Raw genomic sequence first — 26,901 nt, forward strand, 5'->3', positions numbered from 1 at the left:
GATGAACCAACTCTCATTTTGTATCCGGCGAAGTTAATCTCGTGTGTGTGTGTGTGTGTGTGTGTGTGTGTGTGTGTGTGTGTGTGTGTGTCCTAACAGTTTAACTTTTGTCCCTTGGCTAACGCAATCTAAACTGCGTATACAAGTGCTGGATTATATGTACGCACGCACGCTCCTTGTATATATACCAGCGTTGAATCTCTCTCTCTCTCTCTCTCTCTCTCTCTCTCTCTCTCTCTCTCTCTCTCTCTCTTGGCTAACGCAATCTAAACTGCGTATACAGGCGCCGGATATGTACGCACGCACGCTCCTTGTATATATATTTGCGTTGAATCTCTCTCTCTCTCTCTCTCTCTCTCTCTCTCTCTCTCTCTCTCTCTCTCTCTCTCTCTCTTTTGGCTAACGCATTCTAAACTGCGTATACAGGCGCCGGATATGTACACACGCACGATCCTTGTATATATATTTGCGTTGAATCTCTCTCTCTCTCTCTCTCTCTCTCTCTCTCTCTCCCAACAATTATTTTCTCTCCAAACACTCCCTCCCATGCACGCGGGCGGCCCCTCCCATCCCTGGCCCGGCCCGTGTTGGGAGGAGCCTAATTATGACGTCACCGGGAAATGTAGTGACGGCATCAATGACGTCATGAGATTAGAAGCGAATCCTCTGAGTGAAGTAATAAGTGTAGGGCAATGGAGAGATTTACATAGATTTACATAGAAAATCAGACCATGGTCCAGACTCGGTGGCCTGTCCTTAAACCCAAGTGATTCTACGTTGATCAGATGGCTCCAAAACGTTGCATTTCTACTCTGGTTGATATTAAGTTGAAGGAAGTGACGGTTGAGCTTGTTTTTAAAGGAGAGAGAGAGAGAGAGAGAGAGAGAGAGAGAGAGAGAGAGAGAGAGAGAGGGGGGGGGGGGATAATGCTCTTGATAACATGTGGGAGAGCGCGCGAATCCTTTACCCGTGTTACAAGCTATAATGAGAGAGAGAGAGAGAGAGAGAGAGAGAGAGAGAGAGAGAGAGAGAGAGAGAGAGAGAGAGAGAGAGAGAGAGAGAGAGTCCTTCTTTACCCGTGTTACGAGTTATATTGAGTGTGTGTATGTTGTTATTCTGTTAGTTGATAATGTGTTCTTTACCAAGGGAGCGACTCAGAGAGGAGCGTGGAGCGTGGGGCTCGTCGCGGATAACTGCCGGGGAAAAAATTTAATACAGGTGATAACTTGAACGGTAAGCAGCCGGTCCCGTATCGCCACGCCCGTATGCTCTCTCACTCTCCGGGGCGTATTATAAGATATTTCATTGCCCAATAACACTAATTTGACCGGGTTTTCGTAGGAGTTGTGGGCAGTTCCAGGAGTAGTTTTATGACCCTGGTGAGAGTGTGACCCTTCCTCTGTACCGTGAACCTAAAGAAACACACATTTGACAAGGCTTTCGTAGGAGTTGTGGGCATTTCCAAGAGTAGTTTTATGACCCTGGTGAGAGTGTGACCCTTCCTCTGTACCGTGATCCTAAAGAAACACACATTTGACAAGGCTTTCGTAGGAGTTGTGGGCATTTCCAAGAGTAGTTTTATGACCCTGGTGATAGTGTGACCCTTCCTCTGTACCGTGAACCTAAAGAAACACACATTAGAACCCGATTGACCCTCTCTTTGACCTTAAGAAACAGATAATGTGAAAAGCGAAAGTGTCTTGTCTCTCTCTCTCTCTCTCTCTCTCACACACACACACACACACACACACACACACACACACACACACTCAGTGCCTGTCAATGTGTTTGTGGCATGGTCAGCAAAGTTTGTAAGTGCTCGGGTTTGGTCTAATGTGGGTTTGGGGGCGGCACTTCAGAGCGGGTGGTGGTGGTGGTGGTGTCTGGCGTGCTGCGGGCCAGCGTGTGTGTGTGTGCGGAGGGAGCGAGGGTGTGCCGGGGACGTCTGCCTGACTCAACGTTTCTCGTGTGACTGAGCTCCCGTGGGCTGGAGAGAATTACCATTGCGCGCCATCTGTTGGGAGCCAGACGCACAACCTCCGTGTATTCTCCTGAAGTAAGTATTTAGGTTACATTTCCATGATTTTAAGAATGTATTGGCCAATCAGACAAGTTGGAATTTCCTTTACCGTGTCCCTCGCCAGGTGCCTCGTAGTGTTTCCCAAGCGCTGGATATTTGTGAATGGCTTGGCTAGACCCCGCCCCCTATCCGGCGCGCGCACATTCTCGTCTCGTCCGACTTGTTTAAAATACAAGACTTAGCCAGAGAGCTCAGTCATAACTAGCCTATTCGCCCAGACAACACTGGGAGAGTATCCTAAGCCAAAGTCCCAAAACTTCACTGTGATTTTTTATTTATTCTTTAGTGTATGTTAAGTGGAATATAGAAAACAGAGAAATGTGTGCGTACGATAATATGTGCGTGCTGATAGACGCGACTTTGGTGGCTCGTGTCGTGTCCTGTAACTCTTCTACCTCAAGCTACACAACCAAGAAAAACATTATATGGAGAACAGTTGGTGAGTACTTGTCCCGTGTGGGTGAGAGGTGCGCTGCCGGCCCGTCCCTTACCTTAGCGTACCTGTCTCAACGAACACCCTAGTCAAGACCAAGGTGAATGATTGCATGACGTAACTCTAGAATGTGGAAGATAACGAATGAATACATGACGTAAGTGCTGAACCTCGAGGGCACCGCGCTTTGCTTAGCCACAGTGGTGCGAGACTCCTTACCCCGGGCGGCGGTGAGTCAGGCGCGGGTTCTTGAGCTCCCCGGGGCTGGCCTGGACGGACTTACGCACCCCCGAGCCAGGCCGAGGCGTTAGCTACCAAGGCATCTTATAAGCGTGTTTACAGTAGAGTGTGTCGGTGCGTTAAATCTCTCTTCATTAACCAACAACACTTGTCAATCGTTTCTCATCGGTTCAGAAAAACGCGACAAACATAAATGGTTGGTTTTATAAGATACTTTGCCTTCTCGCATGTTATATCTAAAGGTCAACGGGGCGATCAATCAGGTTCTAATGAGTGTTTTTTTATGCTCACAAACTCCTACGAAAGCCTTGTCAAATATGTGTTTCTTTAGGTTCATGGTACAGAGGAAGGATGAAACTACCACCAGGTTCATAAAACTACCCCTGGAAATGCCCACAACTCCCACGAAAGCCTTGTCAAATATGTGTTCTTGGACAGCGAAATGTCTCATAAAACGACCCCTAGTATACTGTCAAAGTTCACACTGACAAATAAAGTGAGTGCTCGCCTGTAAAGTCTGCGGACCTGACTGATAGATCTGAGACGGGACCCTTCAGGAAGTAACTTGTCCCAGAACGCTCGTCCACGAACCGCTTGGGCCCGCAATACATGACCCCGGTTTGATGTGGCATGTGGTAGGTTATCGAGTCAACTATTTCTTACGTTACTCTAAGTAGGAAAAAACAAGAGCCAGTCAGCTTGTGAGGTTGCTTCAGTATCTGAGTCATATCCTCCTCGGGCAGGCGAGAGGCGGGCCGGGGCTGTCACGAGGCCTGCTCTGTAACGTTTGTGTAGACGGGTTAACTCGGCTGGCAACGTTTCTAAGTGGCTGAGTGGCTGGCTGTGGATCGAAGCCCACCTGAGTCTACCTCTTCCCCTCACTCCCCACCCCTCACTCACCCTTGACTTGGCTCCTTCCCCTCTTTCAACCTTGTCCTCAGCTTGTCTCTCCTATTTCCTACTTCCATATGTTGTGGAAAGCATGATTCCAGCACTGCATAACCCGCCTCCATAAACGTCACTTCTTAAAATCTCTTCCTTCCCCCTTTTTCGCTTTCTCTCTCTTCCTCTCCCCTTCCCTCCCTTCCTCCTTCCGTCCTTCCTTCCCCTGACAACAAGGAAGTGACTCAAACACTTGGCACGCCCACTTTTTTTTTTCTCCTCCTCCGTCTGAAGATTTTTGCCCCTGTGTTATTGACCCAAATGTTCTACAAACTTACTACAGCAAAGATGTCGCAGTGGGGGCTCTCGCATCATGGGTCCATATTCTGAAACACACACACACACACACACACACACACACACACACACACACACACACACACACACACACACACACACACACACATTTGATAAGACATTCGTATAGGTTGTGTTAGTAGTATTCCCTTGGGTAGTTTTAGCCTCCCTGGTGACCTTTGGAAAGAGTTATGAGAGCTGGAAATGTCTAAGAGTACAGGCCTTATTAGTGGTTTATTGCTCGTGTGGAGGCCTCGAATATCGTGTCAGTAGCGAGCTTATCCATGACGGTTAGACTCTTTTTGGATGACCCGCTCTGGAGACCTCAAATCCCCTCAGCTGCTCATCCTTTTCCATCTCTCTCTCTCTATGGGAATCTGATTTACGATTTAGTTGATGTAGTACAGGATTTACGCTGCGTGGCATTGACAGCTGATACGGTATGTGTGATGGCGGTATTGATACTGGTGGTGGTGGTGGTGGAAGATGTCAGTCAGAGGTGGTAGAGTTTAACAGGTGGAATTGACTGCGGGTGCGTGCATGTGTGTGTGTGTTCTGCTATCATGTGAGTGCGGGAACCTTCCAGTTTAGGGCAGACCCGCGGTACACACACACACACACACACACACACACACGTACACTCATGGACACATTTTGAGAAGTAAAACAAGACCCCGTGTTGGTGTGTGTGTGTGGGGAGGGGGGGGGGGTGTTGAGGGGGGTCAAAACATGTCTAGAACGTGATGTCGGATGGTGAATGTCAGAAAGAGATAATGTCCAGTCTGATGGTAACTGGAGGTCATTGATTGAGGTTCTGCCGGTGAGAGAGAATGTCCAGAACGAGAGTGGGAAGCTGAATGTAAGAGAAGTGATGTTGAGATTGATGATGTCTCTAGTGATGCGTAGAAACAGATGTTGAAGGTTGAATGTGAGAGACAATTGATGTTTGAGTCTAATGATTGTTGTTTTATGATCTGTGGAAATAGATGTTGGAAAATGAATGTTAGAGAGAAAAGAAGTTGAGTAATGATGTTTTTGATGTGTAGAAACAGATGTTGAAGGTTGAATGTGAGAGACAATTGATGTTTGAGTCTAATGATTGTTGTTTTATGATCTGTGGAAATGAAGTTGAGTCTAGTGATGTTTTTGATGTGTAGAAACAGATGTTGAAGAATGAACATCAGACAGAAATAACGTTGTCTAATGCTAACTTGGTGATAACTCCTGTTCTTTCATTCACTGCATAATTGAGGGGGCAAGCTTAGTTAGACCGTTCCTGGACACTGCTGGCTCTCTGCTCCCGTGAATAATTGAGACTGAAGGGCCCAGGGCGTGCTGGTTGAGAGGTGTGCTCCAGTGTTGACTTAGATCGTCCTAGGAACCGTGAAGTCTTGAATAAACAAAAAAATATGTCTCTCGCATTTATGTCTTTGTATATAAGGGCTAGAAAATTTTAATTGTTCCCCATTGAAGCAACCTCATTCCGTTTTCTTTTGCTAGAGTTTCAATGGTTTCAAGTTATGTATTTGATGTTTATTGAAGTCATATTTACAATGGATTTCCACGGTGACTAAAACAAGATAGTATGATGACAGTTACCTTCAGAGAGAGAGAGAGAGAGAGAGAGAGAGAGAGAGAGAGAGATGATGGATCAATTTATAATCGCTTCATCTGAGGTGTTCGTCCGTGAGTGAGTGACGAGGGCCTTCAGAGTATTGCCTCGTGTGTGTGTGTGCGTGTGTGTGCGTGTGTGTGTGTGTCCCCTGTTGTCCCTTGAAGACTTGAAGGTTAATTCGGACAGGTGCGTTGGGGTGCCAAGGAAAAAAATGCTCTCTTAAAAAAATGCAGACGATGCCCAGGTATTTAGGGGACGGTGCTGAAGCCGGTCTCCGCCCCGCCCCGTCCGGTCCCGTCCAGCCCCGTTCAGCCCCGCCCCTTCCTTAGGTTCACTCTCACTCTCGCGACGGAATAGAATAAGGATAGGAAGGAGGATGAAGATTTAGAGAAGAGAGCAAGTCCCTTCCTTCCTCTACCAAGTTTAACTCCTTCTCTCTCCCTCCCTGCCTCCCCCTCCAAGGAAATGAAGGAGGAAGAAGCGACGGAATATAATAAGGATAGGAAGAAGGGTGAGGTGTGGAATTAGGATGAAGATTTAGAGATTTAGAGAGAGCAGATCCCTTCTTCCTCTACCCAGCGCCCAGTGAAGGAGGAAGAAGCGGAGGAACTGCATAAGGATTAGGATGAGGATTAGGAGAGAAAAGACGCGAGAAGGACCTGTTATGTGTAGAATTCGAACCTCTCTCACCTTTCTCTCCCCACTTTCACCCCCCTCTCCCCCCTCCCCCTCACGCCCACTCAATGAAATACCTCCCACCTTTCCCTCCCATCCCCGCCCGCCACGCCCACGCCGCAATGTGTAATAAGCGATATTAGCCCGCATCAAAAATGCAGATTGGCGTACCGCGGGGTTGGTCCCAAAGCGGGTTACAGGGAGAGCGTCAGCCAGTGTAGGGATGTGCCCAGACTATCCCGTCGACCTGAAGAAGGGAGGCTGCGGGGCGGGGGAGAGGCGGGGCGCTGGTCGTGTGTCTGGGCCGCCAATCACGACCCGGCCGCGGCTGATGCTCTGCCCATAACCTTACCCCCCCTCCCCCCTCGCCCCCCCCCTACCCGATCCGCGTGGAGTTTTTTGCGTTGGGTCGCGCGCTGCGGAGAGGACCTGCCCCTTGTGTTTAGCATTTTTACTCAAGGTGACCTGCCTGTACGGCCACCAGGCACACACACACACACACACACACACACACACACACACACAAACAAGCAAAGTCTCGTACCTCCAAATACTCATGCAACCATAATATATTCACACACACACACACACACACACACACACACACACACACACACACACACACACACACACACACACATTGGACGCATACACCCATTTGACAGGAAGTTATACAGGAGTTGTAACCATGGCTGCCCCGACAACAATTATGATTTTTGTTATTTATGGTGACGCCGCTACTAAGCTTTCAACATTAACAACAACAACAACAAATAAGACTACTACTACTACTACTACTACTACGACTATTTTCAATTAGGAGGACCCTTGGTTTGTTTAGGTACACACACACACACACACACACACACACACACACACACACACACACACACACACACACTCTCTCTCCTCTCTCTCTCTCTCTCTCTCTCTCTCTCTCTCTCTCTCTCTCTCTCTCTCTCTCTCTCTCTCTCTCTCTCTCTCTCTCTCTCTCTCTCTCTCTCTCTCTCTCTCTCTCTCTCTCTCTCTCTCTCTCTCTCTCTCTCGAGCACGTCACAACTCACCCACGCCAGAAACAGTACAACGCCCACGCCCACATCTGTACAACGCATGGGCGAGAGGGCTGCGCTTGGATTAGAATCATCCCAGCAGCAATACACTGCAGTTGAGGGAGGGGGCGGGCGGGGGGGGAGGGGGGGGTTGAGGGAGCGGAGGGGGGTTAGGGGGGGGTAGCTTTATCACCCACCTGCACAGTCGTTAAAACTCCCCCAATTTCCTCTTGTTGGTAATAATTCAATATTTGAACCACTAATTTCAGTCGAGGGAAGCGTCATTGTGTTGTGCTGCGGTTGTGTGTGTGTGTGTGTGTGTGTGTGTGTGTGTGTGTGTGTGTGTGTGTGTGTGTGTGTGTGAGTGATGCTGAGGGATCGAATTTGGCCTTTCCTCTTCGTTATTTTCTCTCACACAACGGAAGAGACAAATAAGACATCAATTCACTACAAGCGGAAAAGTTGCGCTATAGTTGTTGCCCTCATTTCTATTCATTCACTCTAATCGTATCACCAAACTCCCTCTAAGCGAGACTGGTACGCGAGGATTGCAGAAGAGAGTTGTAAGTCGTTTAGGGCTTCAGGGGACGATATTTCACTGTATATCTCTCCGCTGCTTAGTCGGGCAGCGGTGGAATCGGTCAGCATGCCCTTAGCCCACTCCGTAAATCCCCGGCTGCGTTCTGAGTTACAGGAAGGAGTATAAGAAACGCTAACATTCACGAATCACACTCTCTCTCGGGTTTTGGTCAGTGCAGTCTAAGGTCACCTAGTCAGTAACTCACCTAATGTTATGAGTTACGTGGGGGAGTCTACGAGGAGGTACATCACACGAACCTAACATACTCTACCATCGGCCCAGTAAAGAGACAGTCAGCGGGTTTTGGTCAATGCAGTCTTAGTTATCCCAGTCAGTAGCTCACCTATGTTATGAGTTACGTGGGGGAGTACTCGAGTTAGGCAAGGAGTATACGAGGGTCTTAAACACACTCTCACATCGGCCCAGTATAGAGTCAGTCAATGCGTTCAGTCGGCCTGGCAAACACAGGGCTCCACCTCCACCACCTCCACCTCCATCATAGCAAAGTCACCAACCAGTTCCTCACTCGCATAACCTAACGCATAAGTCCACAAGGGAATCGAGTATCTCTTCGTATACTGGACAGACCTGCGAGGACCGAGTCACCTGTTGATGAGATGGACGAGTGAGGAGAGAAACAAAGAAGTACAGATGAGTAAGACGATAGGAGAGGAAGGAAGGAAGGAAGAGGAGGCCATGAGGGAAGAGAGTTAGGGAAGGAGAGAAAAACAGGTGGATATTGCAAGGCCTGGCGGCGGGAGAGGAAGGAAAGCGGGAGGGAGGGAACGAGAGATGCCAGCCTCACCCATGTTCAGGAAATTGTATCGGGTTCATGTGATTCACGGACACTAACGCGGGATAACATTAATAACTGAAAGGAATGTACGTACACAGTGAGAGATATGATGCGTAAGTGAATGTTAGCGGGATATACGAGAGAGGGGGAGAGGGAGAGAGAGAGAGAGGGGAAGAAACACACGATAGAGACAGATCCAAACATATTAAGGAAACGAGAGAAAGATGCAAGACAGGAGAATAAGCAACGAGAGAGCGACGGACAAAGAGGTAACGGAGAGAAAGCGAGAGAGAGAGAGAAAGAGGGAGAGAGGGAAGGGGGAGTGACGTCAGGCTTGCAGGTGTAGTTTGTGGGCGGGAAGAAAGGTATGGCCGGGCAAGGAAGGGTTGAACTTACCTGTGTTAATAAGACGCCTTACCTGCCGCCAGTCTGTCTGCTCAACCTTCTCTCTCTCTCTCTCTCTCTCTCTCTCTCTCTCTCTCTCTCTCTCTCTCTCTCTCTCTCTCTCTCTCCCCCCCCCCCCCTGCGACCCCTGACAGCCTCCATCCACTCTGCTACTACTGCGCGTCTGTCTGTCTGTACGTGTGTGTGTGCGTGTGTGTGTGTGTGTGTGTGTGTGTGTGTGTGTGTGTGTGTGTGAGTGAGTCAGTGAGTCCATCGTTATTCCTTGCTGTTTACCTCGTAGTACGTGTGTGTGTGTGTGTGTGTGTGTGTGTGTGTGTGTGTGTGTGTGTGTGTGTGTGTGTGTGTGTGTGTGTGTCTCTCTCTCTCTCTCTCTCTCTCTCTCTCTCTCTCTCTCTCTCTCTCTCTCTCTCTCTCTCTCTCTCTCTCTCTCTCTCTCTCTCTCTCTCGCGCACACACAAAAAGTATACGCTTCTGTGTGTGTGTGTGTGTGTGTGTGTGTGTGTGTGTGTGTATGTGTGTTATACATGAGACATATTCTGAGAAAGCTGTGAATCACTCTTGCCGGGAGAGCCCCCTTTTGCCCTCCCCTGCCCTGCCCCTCCACCTCGTCCCCTCACTTTCTCACGCTCACGTCTGTCACTAGTACACACACACACACACACACACACACACACACACACGTGGTTGTAGGTCCGGAGATAGCATGAACGAGACGAGACGATAGATTATAGTGATGACGAGACCGCGCTTCAAATGTTAAGGTCAAGGAGTGTGTGTGCGTGTGTGTGTGTGTGTGTGTGTGTGTGTGTGTGAGGGCTGTTCATGGCTCGACATTCCTAGTCAGCTGTGTTTACTGAAATATTTAATGCTGTCTTGACGCGGCGATACGGGCAGAGAGAGAGACAGCGCACACGGCCAATCCAGGTCACTAATTCCTAAAGGTTCGCAGGTTGATATATTATAAGACACTCGCTACTCACATCAACTATTTCTAAAGGTCAGAGAGGGGGTCAATCGGGTTCTAATGAGTGTTTCTTCAGGTTCACGGTACAGAGGAAGGGTCAGACTACCACCAGGGTCATAAAACTACCCCTGGAAATGCCCACAACTCCTAAGAAAGCCTTGTCGAATATGTGTTCTTGGGCAGCGAAATGTCTTGTAATACGATTCTGGCAGTCTCTTCGCTGTGCCCCGCTGTTGTTACTTAATTGACAATGATGTTGCTCGCTGTCTATCTGTTTCTTACACACACACACACACACACACACACACACACATATCTACACATACGGTACTTTCCTTGTTCTCACCGTGTGTCTCCTCGGCAGGGTGGGCGCGACTGGCACTGCTGTTGACGCTGGTGGTCAGCTCCGTATCTGCCGGGCCCGTGAGGGAGAGAAGAACACACCGAGCCTCCGCACACCAGCGACACACAAGCCTCGACTGGCAAATCACACAGCAGAGGCTCAGGAGATCAGAGCATTACAGCAGTTCAAGCAGTAGAGGAGGAAGCAGTAGGTTCAGCAGCACCATGGGAGATCAGCCAGACGAGGCGGGCAGCAGTCACAGCAGTGGGCGCAGCAGCAGGATGGCGGATGTCCACTGGTCTCAGCCATGCACGGGGCTCGCTCGGAACCCAAGAAAGAAGCCCCATGAGCTCACCAAACATATCCTGCACGAGCTCTCCCTAGCGCATAGCTTCCTGGGCGTCTTCAAGGACAAATATGTAAGTATTAAGTACTGTTGACCTTCAATGCATGCCCCCCCACCTCTCCTCCGCCTTCCCTCACCCCCGCAGCACGCTTCATTCATTGCCCTGTGTAGCGCTGGGGGCTTCGTGGTGCAGTGGTTAGCACACTCGGCTCACAACTGAGAGAGCCCGGGTTCGATTCCCGGGCGGAGTGGAAAAATTTGGGCGGCTTTTCCGATACCCTACGCCCCTGTCCACCCAGCAGTGAATGGGTACCAGGTATTAATCGGGGGTTGTGTCCCGTCTCCTGGGGTCTGTTTCCTTCTCCTATAATTCCTTCCCCTTCTGTCTCTCTCCGGCATATGACCACAGATGTTGCGCCGACTAAACGAAACTTTCCAACTGCTCCCTTCTCCTATAATTCCTTCCCCTTCTGTCTCTCTCCGGCATATGACCACAGATGTTGCGCCGACTAAACGAAACTTCCCAACTTCTTTCCTGTGTTGCGCCTTGGGTATCTGTCTCCTAATCACCTTTGTTTCCTCTGGTGCATATGTTTTTTTCTGGTTTTCCTCCTCCTCCTCCTCCGTCTCTCAGTCACCGGACACAGTCATGGCCCGCCCGAGGGTATTGCTTGAATGTAACTTTCTCACGCCCACACACGCCCACGCGCCCGCTCACCGCCGTCCCCAGCCCCGTCCCACACATACCCTTCTCAGCTTCCCCGGGCACACCGCATAGGTCGGGGTCTTTCGCTTCTCATATCAACTATTTCTAAATGTCAAAGAGGGGGTCAGTCGGGTTCTAATGAGTGTGTCCCTAGGTTCATGGTACAGAGGAAGGGTCAGACTACCACCAGGGTCATAAAACTACCCCTGGAAATGCCCACAAACTCCTACGAAAGCCTTGTCAAATATGTGTTTCTTTAGGTTCATGGTACAGAGGAAGGGTCTAACTAACACCAGGGTCATAAAACTACCCCTGGAAATGCCCACAACGCCTACGAAAGCCTTGTCAAATATGTTTCTTTAGGTTCACGGTACAGAGGAAGGGTCTAACTAACACCAGGGTCATAAAACTACCCCTGGAAATGCCCACAAACTCCTACGAAAGCCTTGTCAAATATGTGTTTCTTTAGGTTCACGGTACAGAAGAAGGGTCAGACTACCACCAGGGTCATAAAACTACCCCTGGAAATGCCCACAACGCCTACGAAAGCCTTGTCAAATAGGTGTTCTTGGGCGGCGAAATATCTCATAACACGACCCAAACAATCTCTTTGAACTTCAAGACTGCAATGCCTTTCTTTCTTTTGTCCGAACCGTCTGATTTCCCTTCCCTTCCCTTCCTCCTCTCTCTCTTTCCTCTGTCAGTGTCCCCCGCCCCCCCCCACCCCCCCCACCCCCCCACCCCCCTCCCTGCATCTCTCAACAGACCAACATTTCATAGTGCTGAGATCATGATCCCAGTAACGCGCGATTAGATAGAGACTACGTTCTCGGCATGCCTCCCTGACAGAGTGACGTTCTAATCGCTCCGTGGTGTAACTTTTGGGTTCACTGAGAGATAGTCCACTCACCTCGTCCTCCTCCTCCTCCTCCTCTGATCTCTTATGGTGTGGGTTGCCCTTTCTTCTCAATCTTTCTTTCCTTCTCTCCTCCTTCTCCTCCTCCTCCTCCTCCACCTTTCCTCCCTCCTCCTCCTCCTCCGCCTGTTTGATTCCCGGGCGGAGTGGAAAAATTTGGGCGGCTTTTCCGATACCCTACGCCCCTGTCCACCCAGCAGTGAATGGGTACCAGGTATTAATCGAGGGTTGTGTCCCGTCTCCTGGGGTCTGTTCCGTCCCCTTCTGTCTCTCCGGCATATGACCACAGATGTTGCGCCGACTTAACGAAACTTTGCAACTTTTTCCTTCTCCTCCCTTCCCCTTCCTCACCTCATTTTGTCTGCGTGTCAGGAAGTCAAAAGGTCAAATGACTCGTGCACTCGTCGGATATTCCTCGGAGTCTTGATCGGCACACGTCTGGGCTCAGCTTTGGACGTTTTTTCACGACTTACGCTGCCTTGCCTTTCATCCGCAAGAGCTGACCTGCTTGGGGCTCGACAGGTCTCCCGTTCCCCTCCTCCCCCTTCCCCCCCCTGCCGTGTGACCAAGCACCGCCCTGGGTTTGTTCCACCGAGGCTTCCAATGAGTTAGGTCACTGTCCCGATGAACTGTTCAATGCTAAATCGCTTTCGTAATTGATCTTCTTTTTCGTTTACTGTAATGACATGTAAAATTTGAAGGGGAGACTCACTGGGTATATAAGGTAGAGTGTGTGTGTGTGTGTGTGTGTGTGTGTGTGTGTGTGTGTGTGTGTGCGCCCATTAATAACAAACTAAAAACGGTCAGCTTCAGGGCCGCTGTACATAGCCAAAAAATAGAGTCATCGAGGCCTTACACTCTATAAGAATCGGCGAACGCGCGCTGATTGAGGGAGTCACGTTAGGGAGGGAGGAGAGGCAGAAAAACATGAAAGGTGGGATTAAATCATGTCAGGCATTTAGTGAAAGTGGGGGCAGGCACAGCAACCCCAATGTGTGTAGAGGGAAAGAACTCCATCAAGATATATAGAAGTATGCCGTGTATGTCTTTGGGAGGGGGCCTCGTGGTGCAGTGGTTAGCACACTCGGCTCACAACCGAGAGAGCCCAGGTTCGATTCCCGGGCGGAGTGGAAAAATTTGGGCGGCTTTTCCGATACCCAGCAGTGAATGGGTACCAGGTATTAATCGGGGGTTGTGTCCCGTCTCCTGGGGTCTGTTCCCTTCTCCTATAATTCCTTCCCCTTCTGTCTCTCTCCGGCATATGACCACAGATGTTGCGCCGACTAAACGAAACTTTCCTTTCTACCATGAAAACAAAGTAATAGTATATTGAGTAAAGTAACGTTAGTAATATAATCTAAAACACTAAAAACCACTGTTGTATCCCTCAGGTCGAATATTGCTCATTTTGTATCAAGGATGAGACATTTCGCCGCCCAAGAACACCTATTTGACAAGGCTTTCGTAGGAGTTGTGGGCATTTCCAGGAGTAGTTGTATGACCCTGGTGGTAGTCTGACCCTTCCTCTGTACCATGAACCTAAAGAAACACTCATTAGACCCCGATTGATCCCCTCTTTAACCTTTAGAAATAGGTGATATGGGATGGTACTGTCGTGTAATACCAACCCTATACAAGGCTTTGCTGCCCTACTGTCTCAAATGTATCATATAAAAACCGCCTCCATACCGGACTTGCATAGTTTTACACTTGTTTAACGTAACGCCTGATTTCCTGGGGTATAAATCACTCCTAAGCCCACGTCAGTCCAAATTCACCTGATAGGGAATAGGTCAAAGGGTTGATGTCACCGTTGATGTCGTCACCTCCCGGTTGTCGCTTCTATTCCAGGAGGCGGGAGTACCCTTTGCCCCGTGCAGATGGCGTCCCCTCCACAAATTACAGGGGCTCGCGTTTACCACGGGGTTTTTAGGCGTGGCAAAAGAAACAATCGCGGCTATTTATGGAGGTGGAGTCTTATTATGTGTGTGTGTGTGTGTGTGTGTGTGTGTGTGTGTGTGTGTGTGTGTGTGTGTGTGTGTGTTACTGTCTCAGAAAACACAATCCACCATTTACATAACACAAAACAGCCGTGGGGTGTATCACGTTTTTGTGGTGACGTCAGGCCTGCGTCACCGCCGCGTCACGGTTCCGTCACGCCCGGCAAGTGGGGAGGGGGTGGGTTGGTGGGGGGTGGATGGGGGCTTATCTGGATGCTGCCATTGGCCCATACGATATTTACATTTCGACATTGTTTCCAAACTTAGAATGTGGTTACAAATCCTTCTTTCCTTCCCCTCCTACTCCTTCCTTCCCAGGCTCCTCCCCTCTTCCTGACACACACACACACACACACACACACACACACACACACACACACACAGGTTTAATTATCAGTAATAAGTCTATCGCTACACTTCTTCAGATAAAACAATCTATAAACCGGAAATCGGCCCTCATGACCCACTCCCGCCTTCCCTGGTGATAAAACAACAATGTACACAAGCTCTAAGCGTGAATTACGAACGGAATGGACGCTTGTGTGTTATGTGTCTGCGTCTGAGTAACGTAATGAAAGGCTCGGGGTTATCAGGCGTGTTGGCAAACGTCTCTCGAATGTTACACTTGATAACATACCTCGTCGACACTTCCTTATCTTGTGTATGGAACGTTATGCTGCTTTGATATAAGAACATAAGAACGTGAGGAGTCTGCAAGAGGCCGGTTGGGCTATACAAGGCAGCTCCTGTACACTCCACCCCACCTTACCTCACCATCCATGGCCTTATCTAACCTCTTCTTGAATGTATCTACGGTATTGGCACCCACAACATGGCCCCCAAGCCTGTTCCACTCGTCCACCACTCTACTGGTACTCAACCTTACTCTCTTCACCCCCAAACCATGCATATTCTTACACCCTTTCGGCCCTCAGAACTACTATCCATAGGCTTATAAAACCGTCATCTTAATATAGGGTTAGGTTAGGTTAGGTAAGGCTAGGTTAGGTAAGGCTAGGTTAGGTTAGGTTAGGTAAGGCTAGGTTAGGTTAGGTTAGGTTAGGTAAGGTTAGGTTAGGTAAGGCTAGGTTAGGTAAGGCTAGGTTAGGTAAGGTTAGGTTAGGTTAGGTTAGGTTAGGTCAGTTTTATTTTTATCATCCTTATTCTTGTTCTAATCACTAGTACTAGCATTTACAATCAATGTACTAGTAGCAGCAACAGTAGTAGTAGTAGTAATAGTAGTAGTAGTAGTAGTAGTAGTAGTAGTAGTAGTTGTGTTAGCGTCACAGGTCACCAGGAGCGTCACTTGCAAGGAACAAGGACGCGTTGTAATCGTGTTTTATCCCACCCCTATCGATAAGGCACATCCTCTTGCTATCTCCGTTAAAGGTCTTGGCGCCGAGATATCAGCCTCCCACACACACACACACACACACACACACACACACACACACACAAAGATAATCTGTAATCGTAGACGAGTTAGAATTTGAAGGAAAAAAAAGTAAATTAAGCACGAGAGAGAGAGAGAGAGAGAGAGAGAGAGAGAGAGAGAGAGAGAGAGAGAGATGTTATGTTGTTGTGTTATTGTTCTCAAAGTCCGGGAAAGGTAAAACAACATCCTCTCTCTCTCTCTCTCTCTCTCTCTCTCTCTCTCTCTCTCTAACTATCACACACACACACACACACACACACACACACACACACACACAGCCCCCCAACCCCTCCCCACCCTCCCCTCCTCCCCCCACACACACCTGTCCTTTCCCCCGTTCTCAACTTGACTGCCCCGGTGCCCCGTTCCCGCCACCTTGCCCCGTCTCCGCCCCCAGAGGTCTCGGTAGCGCATTATTCACTCCCCTCCCACCCTTCCCTTTCGTCTAACTCCTCTCTCGGCTCGTCATGGCTTTCTCTGAACCCGGTTATTTAATTTCCACACACCGCGAGGCCGAGCGGGTTGGTTCCTGGGCCGGTGTTGTTGACGCTGTGATGGGGTGTGATTCTGTTGATGTCGGTGTTGGTATCGATGATGGTCTCTCTCTCTCTCTCTCGCCGTCTCTCTCTCTCTCTCCCCCCGCCCCCCTTCAGTAGGAAATGCCTCTTGCCGGGGTCGAGGGGGAAGCCAGTGTCCGTCAACCTGGTCACCTCTCTCCGTCCACACACACAGAAGGACGTGGTAATGGGGTCGCATAATGGCGCTGTATGATATTTACCTATAAAACTTGTCAGTATTTCCGGAAGCTGAGAAAGAGTCTGAAAAAGCGAGGGAGAGAGAGGGGTGGGGGTGGGGTCGAGGGGGGGGGAGAATCCGTGAGTGACGTCAGCAAACGGATGGGCGTCAAGTCTGTGGAGTGTTGGTCTTCTGGCGTCGTTGCATAGAGTTGAATTCCCCTCGGCCCTGCGTGACGGGGATGGTGACTAACACAACCAGGGGCCGAGAAATGGTTTTGTGTTTCCCAGAAGCGGCGCAGGAGACGCGTGTTTTGAGACGATCCAGGAATTCGTCTGGTTCGTCTGGCTGGAGGAGGGAACTTGCTCTTGGGCTACGAGGAGGAACGGGGAAGCGGAGGGATGACTCGACACTTAATTATCTTGTGTTTGGAACGTTATGCTGTATTTATGTAGTCAGCCGTGCTCTCGTCACCCATAAACCATGCCTGGGACCGTAATCTTAGGTTAGGTTAGGTTAGGTTAGGTTAGGTTAGGTACCAGGTCCAAGAGCGTCGTATTCTCAATCAGTTCAGGGCCCACACACACATTTGATGACTTAAGTAGAGGTTGTTTAAATATTGCCATGGGTAGTTTGAGGAGCTGAGGGATAGTTTGACAAGGCTTCCTCACCGTGAACTTGAAGAAACATGGGAACCCGACTAATCTCCTTCGTGATCTTTGATATAGTTATTGTGGGGGCTGAAAGCGTCTTGAGAATAGACCGCGGGGTGAGTCAAGGGTTGCCTCTCATAGCCTACTCGTCACAGCGCTGCCCTCCAGATCCGTCGCTACCTGGGGCCGTGGGGAACAGTCTCGTAGTGATGACTGAAATTTCCTCCTCGCTGGGAAACTCCGGGACTCTGAGATTTCTTGTTTTCTTTTTTTCTTTCCTGCATTGTCGCCCGCGCGTTCTTTTACATGGATATAGACTTCCGTGACACAGTGACATAACGCCTGTCTTACCGTTTAATCGTGTTCTTGTTGTTTCTTAACTTCTGTTGTTACTGTTCTTGGTAATACTTAGAATCATAAGAGAACGCTTTACTGTTTTGAATGCTCTTTAACTACTTAGAATCATTATACAACTCTCTACTTTTGTTTTGAATGCTCTTTGACTACTTAGAATCATTATACAACTCTCTATTTTGTTTTGAATGCTCTTTGACTATTTAGAATCATTATACAACTCTCTACTTTTGTTTTGAATGCTCTTTGACTACTTAGAATCATTATACAACTCTCTACTTTTGTTTTGAATGCTCTTTGACTACTTAGAATCATTATACAACTCTCTACTTTTGTTTTGAATGCTCTTTGACTACTTAGAATCATCATACAACTCTCTACTTTTGTTTTGAATGCTCTATGACAACTTAGAATCATTTTACTACAATCATATTCCTTCTCTTTTAACCTTAACTTTAATCATAGATGCTTTTTACTCCTCAGAATCAATATACTACATTAACACTACCAGCTGTTAGACTAGCGTGAGGTTGCCCGCAGACCAACACGCATTGATACCAGGCGTCAAATTTGCATAGGCCTCTCGTTAGTGTCATTTTATTTAGCAGTACAGCGCATCCAGGCCTACTGTACGATGTGTGTGTGTGTGATGTGTTTATCAGCTCATATTGGCTCACTTGTCAATGCTTGGAGGTCTGGAAATAGGAGGTTTTCCAGGGGTACTTTTATGACCCTGGTGGTAGTCTGGGCCATATTTCTAAACACTCCTGCGCCCAAGAACACGTAATTTACTAGTCTTTCGTGGGAGTTTAGGGCATTTCCAGGGGTACTTTTATGACCCTGGTGGTAGTCTGGGCCATATTTTTAAACACTCCTGCGCCCAAGAACACGTAATTTACTAGTCTTTCGTGGGAGTTTAGGGCATTTCCAGGGGTACTTTTATGACCCTGGTGGTAGTCTGGGCCATATTTTCAAACATTTCTGCGCCCAAGAACACGTAATTTACTAGTCTTTCGTGGGAGTTTAGGGCATTTCCAGGGGTACTTTTATGACCCTGGTGGTAGTCTGAGCCTTCTTCTGTATCGTGAACCTAAAGGAACACTCATTAGAACTTGAGTAACCTCCACCACCACCACCAGGGTCATAAAACTGCCCCTGGAAATGCCCACAGCTCCTGCGTGCGAGAAAGCCTTGTCAAGTGTGCGTGCCTGGGCGGCGAGATGTTGAGTGAGGATTCAAGCTATCTCCTGTTGGGCTTTGTTTTCCATCTTTTCCGCTTTCCCGTATACCTGGCCTGCCCCCCCACCCACTCCCCTCCCACCTATGCCTCACCTCTCCACCCACCCACCCCCCCTCCCTCTGGCGGTGTCACGGCCCACTTGCCATTCCGTGTAGGGAATCCCGACAGACTGAAGGCAAGACTGTGTGTGTGTGTGTGTGTGTGTGTGTGTGTGTGTGTGTGTGTGTTCTCTCTCGTGATGACTGACTACACACCTCCCTTGGTCCCCCTCCCCTCACCTCTCCCCTCCCAACGTGACCTCCCCGTGTCCCCGGCGTGGGCGTGCGGGCGTGGATCTTGCGAGTCGTGTGTGTGGGGGCGTGGGAGGGACCAGCAGCCACCACGCCGGCACCGGAAGTACCTCGCACGGGCGGGGAATTTCCGAGTTGTCTGTGTGTGTGTGTGTGTGTGTGTGTGTGTGTGTGTGTGTGTGTGTGTGTACGGATGTCGCTACGGGTGCTGTCTCTGTGTGTGTGTGTGTGTGTGTGTGTGTGTGTGTACGGATGTCGCTACGGGTGCTGTCTCTGTGTGTGTGTGTGTGTGTGTGTGTGTGTGTGTGTGTGTGTGTGTGTGTGTGTGTGTGTGTGTGTGTGTGTCTGTTTCTCTTTAATATGTTGACAATCTATATCTCACACACACACACACACACACACACACACACACACACACACACACACACACACAGACACACGCATACGCAATCACTCCATACAATAAGCAAGCACTCAACAACAACGATAACAACAACAACATGCGATTCGCGGTTTGCACAGGGCGCGGAGGGCGTTTTGATGAGCATATTAACAGGAGTTCACTGTAACGAGGTCAAATCTAATACATTTCCCGTCATTAGTCACTTTGGCGAGGTGGAACCCATTTTCCCTTTTAGCAATTAACCGAATATTGCTGCTTTTTTTTTTTTTTTTTTCGTGATGGGGAAAAAAGAAGAAAATTTAAAAGCATCTTGGAGGGATAAATATGGAGCACAAAACGTTGATATTTTAACTTATGAATCAACGAAGCAATTATGTAAAACTCAATTTCCATATGATTCAAGTTTGTGTGTGTGTGTGTGTGTGTGTGTGTGTGTGTGTGTGTGTGTGAGAGAAATGCCTGTGACGTCACGAGGCTGGTTGGCTGTGACCCCCCACCCCTCCCCACCCACCCCCCACCTTCCTCCTTCCTCCTCTTCCCCAGCCGGCCGCCTCTCACCAGTATGTCTCAAAATACTGGTTACGTCTGATAAGATAATTGAAGGTTGAGGGAAAAGGCAGGGCAGGGGAGGGCAGGGGAGGGCAGGGTAGCAAGTTCTCGTACAACAACTAACACTCCCTGACCCACCGAGGCATAACACAGCGCATTCCACACCCACATAACGTTTTTATAAGCAACTAACGTTCTTTCTGCTCTCCTCTTCCTTGGTTTAACGTTTCATCCTATTTCCTCATTCTCTTCTTGGTTGTATTCTTGGGTACTTTCTCTCCTCCTTTAAAAGCATAACACATCGCATTCCAACATATAACTTCCGTCCCTTTCAATCTTCAATATCAGTTTTACATTTTTCCTCATTGGATTTCGTTCTTTCCCCTTTTCCTATCTTATTTTGAGTTTATTTTTTCAGTAGTTTGTCTCCGTCTTTAGAAGCATAGCAGCGCATCCCACGTAACGTCCGTCTTTTCTGCTCTTAATCTTCTACGTTAGTTTCACATTTCATCCGCGGTTTTCCTTCCTTCCTTCCTTCCTTATCTTCATATCAATGCAGTTGTGTTGGGTTTAGTCTTGGGTGATTTCTCTCCTTCTTTGCCGAGCTGGAAGAGGTTCTGTTTTGCTCATTTCTTTCGCCACAAGCACACACACACACACACACACACACACACACACACACACACACACACACACACACACACACATGCACGCCATAAGACAAGCGCGGCAGAAGGGGAAAAAACGCGAGAAAATACGAGAAGTTGCATTTAACTCTCTTGCTGGTTTAAATCCACATAAAATAACCTCTCGAAATAGGAGGAAGAGGAGGAGGAGGAGGAGACGGAAGAGGAAGAGTAGGAGGAGGAGGAGGAGGAAGAGGAGGATTGGTCATGCTAACGTAACCTATACCATGAGTGTGTGTGTGTACAGAGAGAGAGAGAGAGAGAGAGAGAGAGAGAGAGAGAAGGGGATGACGGCCAGGTTGAGCCAGTGTTTGTCGTCGCGCCCGGGAATCACGTCATGCATGCAGTCTGGCCTCCGTTTACCCCGTCCCCTTGACCTCTGGCGGCGTGTGGGCGTCCGCGGCAGCCACTGGAGCTTCGTGACCAAGTGTCTACCATATGGCATGACTTCTGGGCCCGAGACGCTGCCGCCCCGCCGCCCTAATGCTGTTGCTCGCCTCGTTGTGTGTGTGTGTGTGTGTGTGTGTGTGTGTGTGTGTGTGTGTGTGTGTGTGTGTGTCTCTCTCTCTCTCTCTCTCTCTCTCTCTCTCTCTCTCTCTCTCTCTCTCTCTCTCTCTCTCTCTCTCTCTCTCTCTCTCTCACACACACACACACCGAAGAAAAAGCTAGACAAATGTAGATATGGAGACGGGACTATTAAAGCTTACCTCGGGCCCGGTAGACTACAACTAGGTAAACACACACACACACACACACACACACACACACCTTTGCCTGGTACGAGGATGCCCATTCATGCCGCGAGTCTTAGGCCAGTTCCACAGTTCCCCATGATGGGTTAGTAAGCTCCCAAACCAATACCAGAGCCTTCGAAATTTCCTTGTACAGTGTCTGGTGTTTATATTTAAGTTCACAAATTTGATGAAACTATACAGGAAAAGTCTTGTGTATTTAGTGTGGCATCGAAGACCTCACCGTTTTGGATTGTATGGGATTCTGTTGTTTGGTTCGGGCTGTTACGAAGACACGGTGTTGGACTGTGGAACCGGGTCTTGTGGTGTGTGACCGTCGCCCGCTGTTACCGCCTCCCAGCAACCCGTGTAGCTCTTGCCCGCTCATCTCTGCGCAGCATTTTGAGGACTGTATTCTTAAACATTTCATCTCTCAAAACATCAATTCCCAAAGGCCAGAAAAGAGATCATTCGGGTTCTAATGAGTGTTCTATTTGGTTCATGGTACAGGAGAAGGGTCACACTACCACCCGGGTCATAAAGCTATCCCTAGAAACGCCCAAAACACCTACGAAAGCCTTGTCAAATGTGTGTTCCTTTAGGTTCACGGTACAGAAGAAGGGTCATAAAACTATCCCTGGAAACGCCCAAAACACCTACGAAAGCCTTGTCAAATGTGTGTTCCTTTAGGTTCACGGTACAGAAGAAGGGTCACACTACCACCAGGGTCATAAAACTATCCCTGGAAACGCCCAAAACACCTACGAAAGCCTTGTCAAATGTGTGTTCCTTTAGGTTCACGGTACAGAAGAAGGGTCATAAAACTATCCCTGGAAACGCCCAAAACACCTAGGAAAGCCTTGTCAAATGTGTGTTCCTTTAGGTTCATGATACAGGAGAAGGGTCACACTACCACCAGGGTCATAAAACTATCCCTGGAAACGCCCGAAACACCTAGGAAAGCCTTGTCAAATGTGTGTTCCTTTAGGTTCACGGTACAGAAGAAGGGTCATAAAACTATCCCTGGAAACGCCCAAAACACCTATGAAAGCCTTGTCAAATGTGCGTTCCTTTAGGTTCACGGTACAGAAGAAGGATCATAAAACTATCCCTGGAAACGCCCAAAACACCTACGAGAGCCTTGTCAAATGTGTGTGCCTGGGCGCCGGAGAGGTTTCAAAATATGTCCCCTTAATATGACCCCCTGAGCATTCCGTGCCACGCCAAGCCACTCGCCGTCCTTCGCAGTCTTCTCTATCTCCCCGCCCGTGCATGCCCCCCCTCTCCCTGCCTTATAACCCAAGTCGTGCTGCCTTATTCACAGTGATGACTTAGTGACCATTTTATAATTATTATGCTATTCAGAAATGTCCAAACTTTGCGCTTCTTAAGTTGGTTTGTTTGCCTGTCGCTGCCTGAACCCCCAAGCTGGTCTCCTTTCAATCAAATGTGCTTTTTTATTATGTGTCAGAAATGGCCTGATTTTGTTGATGGGAAATAAATTGCATATGTTCAGGTCCTCTAGTAAGTGTTTTTGGAAAGTTTATTGTGTTTGAACTCTTGTCTCACTTGTTAGTAACTTTTCGGGTTACTTTTAAGGTGGCGAGTGTTAAGTGTTCAGTGTAACTTCAGTTTAAGCACCTATTAATTAAGGCGAGTCTTTTGAGGGGGCCTTTTCATAAGCTCAGTATCCTTCCCTCACGAGGACATTTATCAGCCCCACGCTCCCTTCCTCGGCCTCTCTAACGTGTCCTTTCTTCCGCAGGCGAAGTCCGTCACTGACTCCAAGGAAGAGAACCCCTGGGACTCCCTCGTCAACAACTACACGACGTGGATAAACTTCGATTTTCTAACAAACACGACGCCAGCAGGAGACGTCGACGACTTCAACGCCCAGCTGCTTCACGCGTACGAGAAGATGCAGCGCCTGGCAGTGGGCATTGAGCAGGTGACCCTGGACCAGGCGCTCTACGAAGGGGAGTTACTGCAGGACTTTCACACTATAGAAACTCACATCGTCAAAATCCTGTGTCAGCTCCACTACGCCATGGTCCACCAGGAGTTGCAGCCCCCAGCGACGGTGACGAAGGAGATCATGGGCGAGAATTACCGGGACTTGGACGGCACTTCGGAGAGGAAAATGCGGGATATCATCATCGTGGTGGAATACAACAAGGCCATCAATAACTTGGTGGATACGTTCCTCAAATTCAAGGAACCGTGACTCCATCAAGTTCCTCCATTCTGAGTCCCTTGCTGCCTTTCATATACCAGCCCTCCTCACCCTCGACACGTTCCTCTCCCCCTCCTCAAACAAGCGACCTCATACAATACTCAAGTCTCCACGGACCCACCACGGAAGAGCCGAAAGGAAAGACCCGCTGGAGGTGAAAAGTTGGAAAGTTTCGTTTAGTCGCGGCCGCTGGAGGTGACGCCGCGTTCTATCACAAGGAGAAATTCTACCAAACACTGATATGTGATGCGATCCCTAGGCAGAAGCAAAGTTAAACAAGGGAAAGCTATCGAGAGTGATCTAGCTGGAAAATTAGTGTTCCTGGCTCCCTTTTTCCAGGCGTACAATCCATGGGCATTCCTACAGTATTCCCTATTCTCCTGGAAGCCAAGGTCCGCCACTCGACAGGCTGGTGAATGACGTGTTCGGTTCGGCTTTGCGGGAAACTGAACGGAATCCCTTTTTCCAGGCGTACAATCCATGGGCATTCCTACAGTATTCCCTATTCTCCTGGAAGCCAAGGTCCGCCACTCGACAGGCTGGTGAATGACGCGCTTGGTTCGGCTTTGCGGGAAACTGAACGGAAGCAAAACTCGTGAGCGACCGGCCTTGCTTATGATTGTTGAGTCGTGTGCGTTGTTTAGACAATAAGTATAGTGGAAGAACAAATGTTACTCGTTTCAATCATCTTTACTAAGAGTCATTCGTGTACTTATGCTTTCTCGGTAATGATTCAAGAGAATAAACTGTGATATATTTATTCTGTAACTTATATAGTATTTATTTGTTTATTACGTATGTTTTAATTACAACAACAACTGCCAGTTATTTTGTTTACTGTTGTTATTATTACTGCTTATGTTTCTACTACTACTACTACTACTACTACTACTACTACTTGTGATATGGATGTAAGTATCATTTCCTTGGATGAAAGATTGAACTGTTCACTGATTCTAAGATTGTTGCAAGTCAATCAGCACATCTCTCTACTTACATCCATATCACACTACTACTACTACTACTACTACTACTACTACTACTACTACTACTACTACTACGTGTGATATGGATGTAAGTATCATTTCCTTGGATGAAAGATTGAACTGTTCACTGATTCTAAGATTGTTGCAAGTCAATCAGCACATCTCAATACTTACATCCATATCACACTACTACTACTACTACTACTACTACTACTACTACTACTACGTGTGATATGGATGTAAGTATCATTTCCTTGGATGAAAGATTGAACTGTTCACTGATTCTAAGATTGTTGCAAGTCAATCGTCACATCTCTCTACTTACATCCATATCACACTACTACTACTACTACTACTACTACTACTACTATACGTGTGATATGGATGTAAGTATCATTTCCTTGGATGAAAGATTGAACTGTTCACTGATTCTAAGATTGTTGCAAGTCAATCAGCACATCTCTCTACTTACATCCATATCACACTACTACTACTACTACTACTACTACTACTACCGTCACTCGTGTGTTTGTCCAGGAGCTGTGTGTTCCTACGAAGGGTGTTATATCCTTTTGCTCAAATATCGCCATCCTTGTCTCCCTGTATTAGCTATGTTCCAGTTTCCTGTGTCCCCATCGGCTGGCTGGTCCTTTCCATGTGCTGTTTGACCATTTGGTACACTTCCGTTACTTGCTGAACTGTAGATGACTTGTTGTTGTTGTAGTTGTTTATTGTGTTAATGTTTAGGTTTTTTTTATTATATATTTTTGGCTGGCACTGCTCAGGCGTGGTCATTACAGGAAGTATTAGGGGACTCTCGACAGGTGGTACCTTGATGCGTTGATGTCCCTTCCTCAGTATTTCTCATGCATAAGATTCTCATAAAACCTTAAGACTCGACGGGGACTGAATGCAATGTTCCTGCCCAAGACAGATCTGATAGTTATTATTTTTATTTTCGTGTTGAAAGACTAAAACCATGTGTGTGTGTGTGTGTGTGTGTGTGTATGTGTGTGTATGTGGCGCACGCGTGTGAGGTTGGTCGTTTGGGTGGAAGCTGCCGGGCTCCAAATACGGCAGCCCGCGTGTTCACTTGCGTCTCGAGGGCCGTGAGTCGCCGCCTGGTCATAGCGGCAGGTTGTCAGCGGCGGCCGTTTTTCTGGTCCAGTTAAAAAGAATACCACACGGACACCACCTTTCAGTAAAGTGTTGCCTCGAACTCCGTAACTTTAGAGTTTAATTAACGTTAATTTTCAACGATGTGGTTTTTAATTAACACGAAGAGGTGCCATTCAGACTCAGTAAACTAAACTAAAACTTATGAATTGTAGTAAACTTAAAACTTGTGGATTGTAGCAAACTGTAAAGATAAAACTTGTGGTTGTGTTGAGGGCCGTCAGCTGCCTCTTAACCCAGTAGCAGCAGGGATCATGTTTCTTAATGGTCCCTCTAAGCGAGAAAAATGAGAAAAAATCACCCCTCACACAAACCATTTCATAATATATATCAATGCATTTGTGATCAGTTTATGTATCATCTATTTTGGGGGTTTATATCATGGCACAAATTTGGCCCGTCGCTGCTACACGGTAAAGCCACAAATTTGGCCCGTCGCTGCTACACGGTAAAGCCACAAATTTGGCCCGTCGCTGCTACACGGTAAAGCCACAAATTTGGCCCGTCGCTGCTACACGGTAAAGCCACATATTTGGCCCGTCGCTGCTACCGGGTTAACCTAGCCATCGTCCAGCATTCGTGCCCTGCGAGACGAGAGTGAACACCCCGCGCCAGTCGCCTCACGCGGCCAACACCTCACGACCCATGTGATTCAAACTCTGGATTCCTTGAGGACAAACTGGGCAGGGGTTTATTTTTTTATCATCTTGTAAGCCTTTTCCTAAACCAGTACACACACACACACACACACACACACACACACACACAACTCTAATCTACATTTTACGTTTTCTTCCATGATTTTTTCTCTCATAATCTCGCCTCAGTACACACACACACACACACACACACACACACACACACACACACACACACACACCTCCTCCTCCTCCGCCTCCCAGCTCCCCAGGCCCAAAGTCTGCCTGCCATTCCTTTCCCAGACCCTCAACAGTGGAGCAGCAGCCAAGTAGCTCTTGTGTTGTAGATTTTTATACCTATATTTATTGTTTGTATATTTTAAATAAATTAAATGTCCATCCAGA

General features: G+C 48.2%; 1 protein-coding gene across 1 annotated transcript; it reads left to right on the forward strand.

Annotated features, from left to right (window-relative positions):
* The first annotated feature begins 2,505 nt into the window (after positions 1 to 2,505).
* On the forward strand, positions 2,506 to 26,901 carry LOC127002550 (uncharacterized). The gene is made up of 4 exons (XM_050868632.1): positions 2,506 to 2,519; positions 2,709 to 2,743; positions 10,441 to 10,838; positions 23,229 to 26,901. The coding sequence occupies exons 1-4, from the start codon at positions 2,506 to 2,508 to the stop codon at positions 23,685 to 23,687; spliced, it is 906 nt and encodes a 301-aa protein (XP_050724589.1). The 3' UTR covers positions 23,688 to 26,901.

The sequence above is a fragment of the Eriocheir sinensis genome, chromosome 23 (assembly GCF_024679095.1).
Source record: "Eriocheir sinensis breed Jianghai 21 chromosome 23, ASM2467909v1, whole genome shotgun sequence".
In the NCBI taxonomy this organism is placed as follows: Eukaryota; Metazoa; Arthropoda; class Malacostraca; order Decapoda; family Varunidae; genus Eriocheir; species Eriocheir sinensis.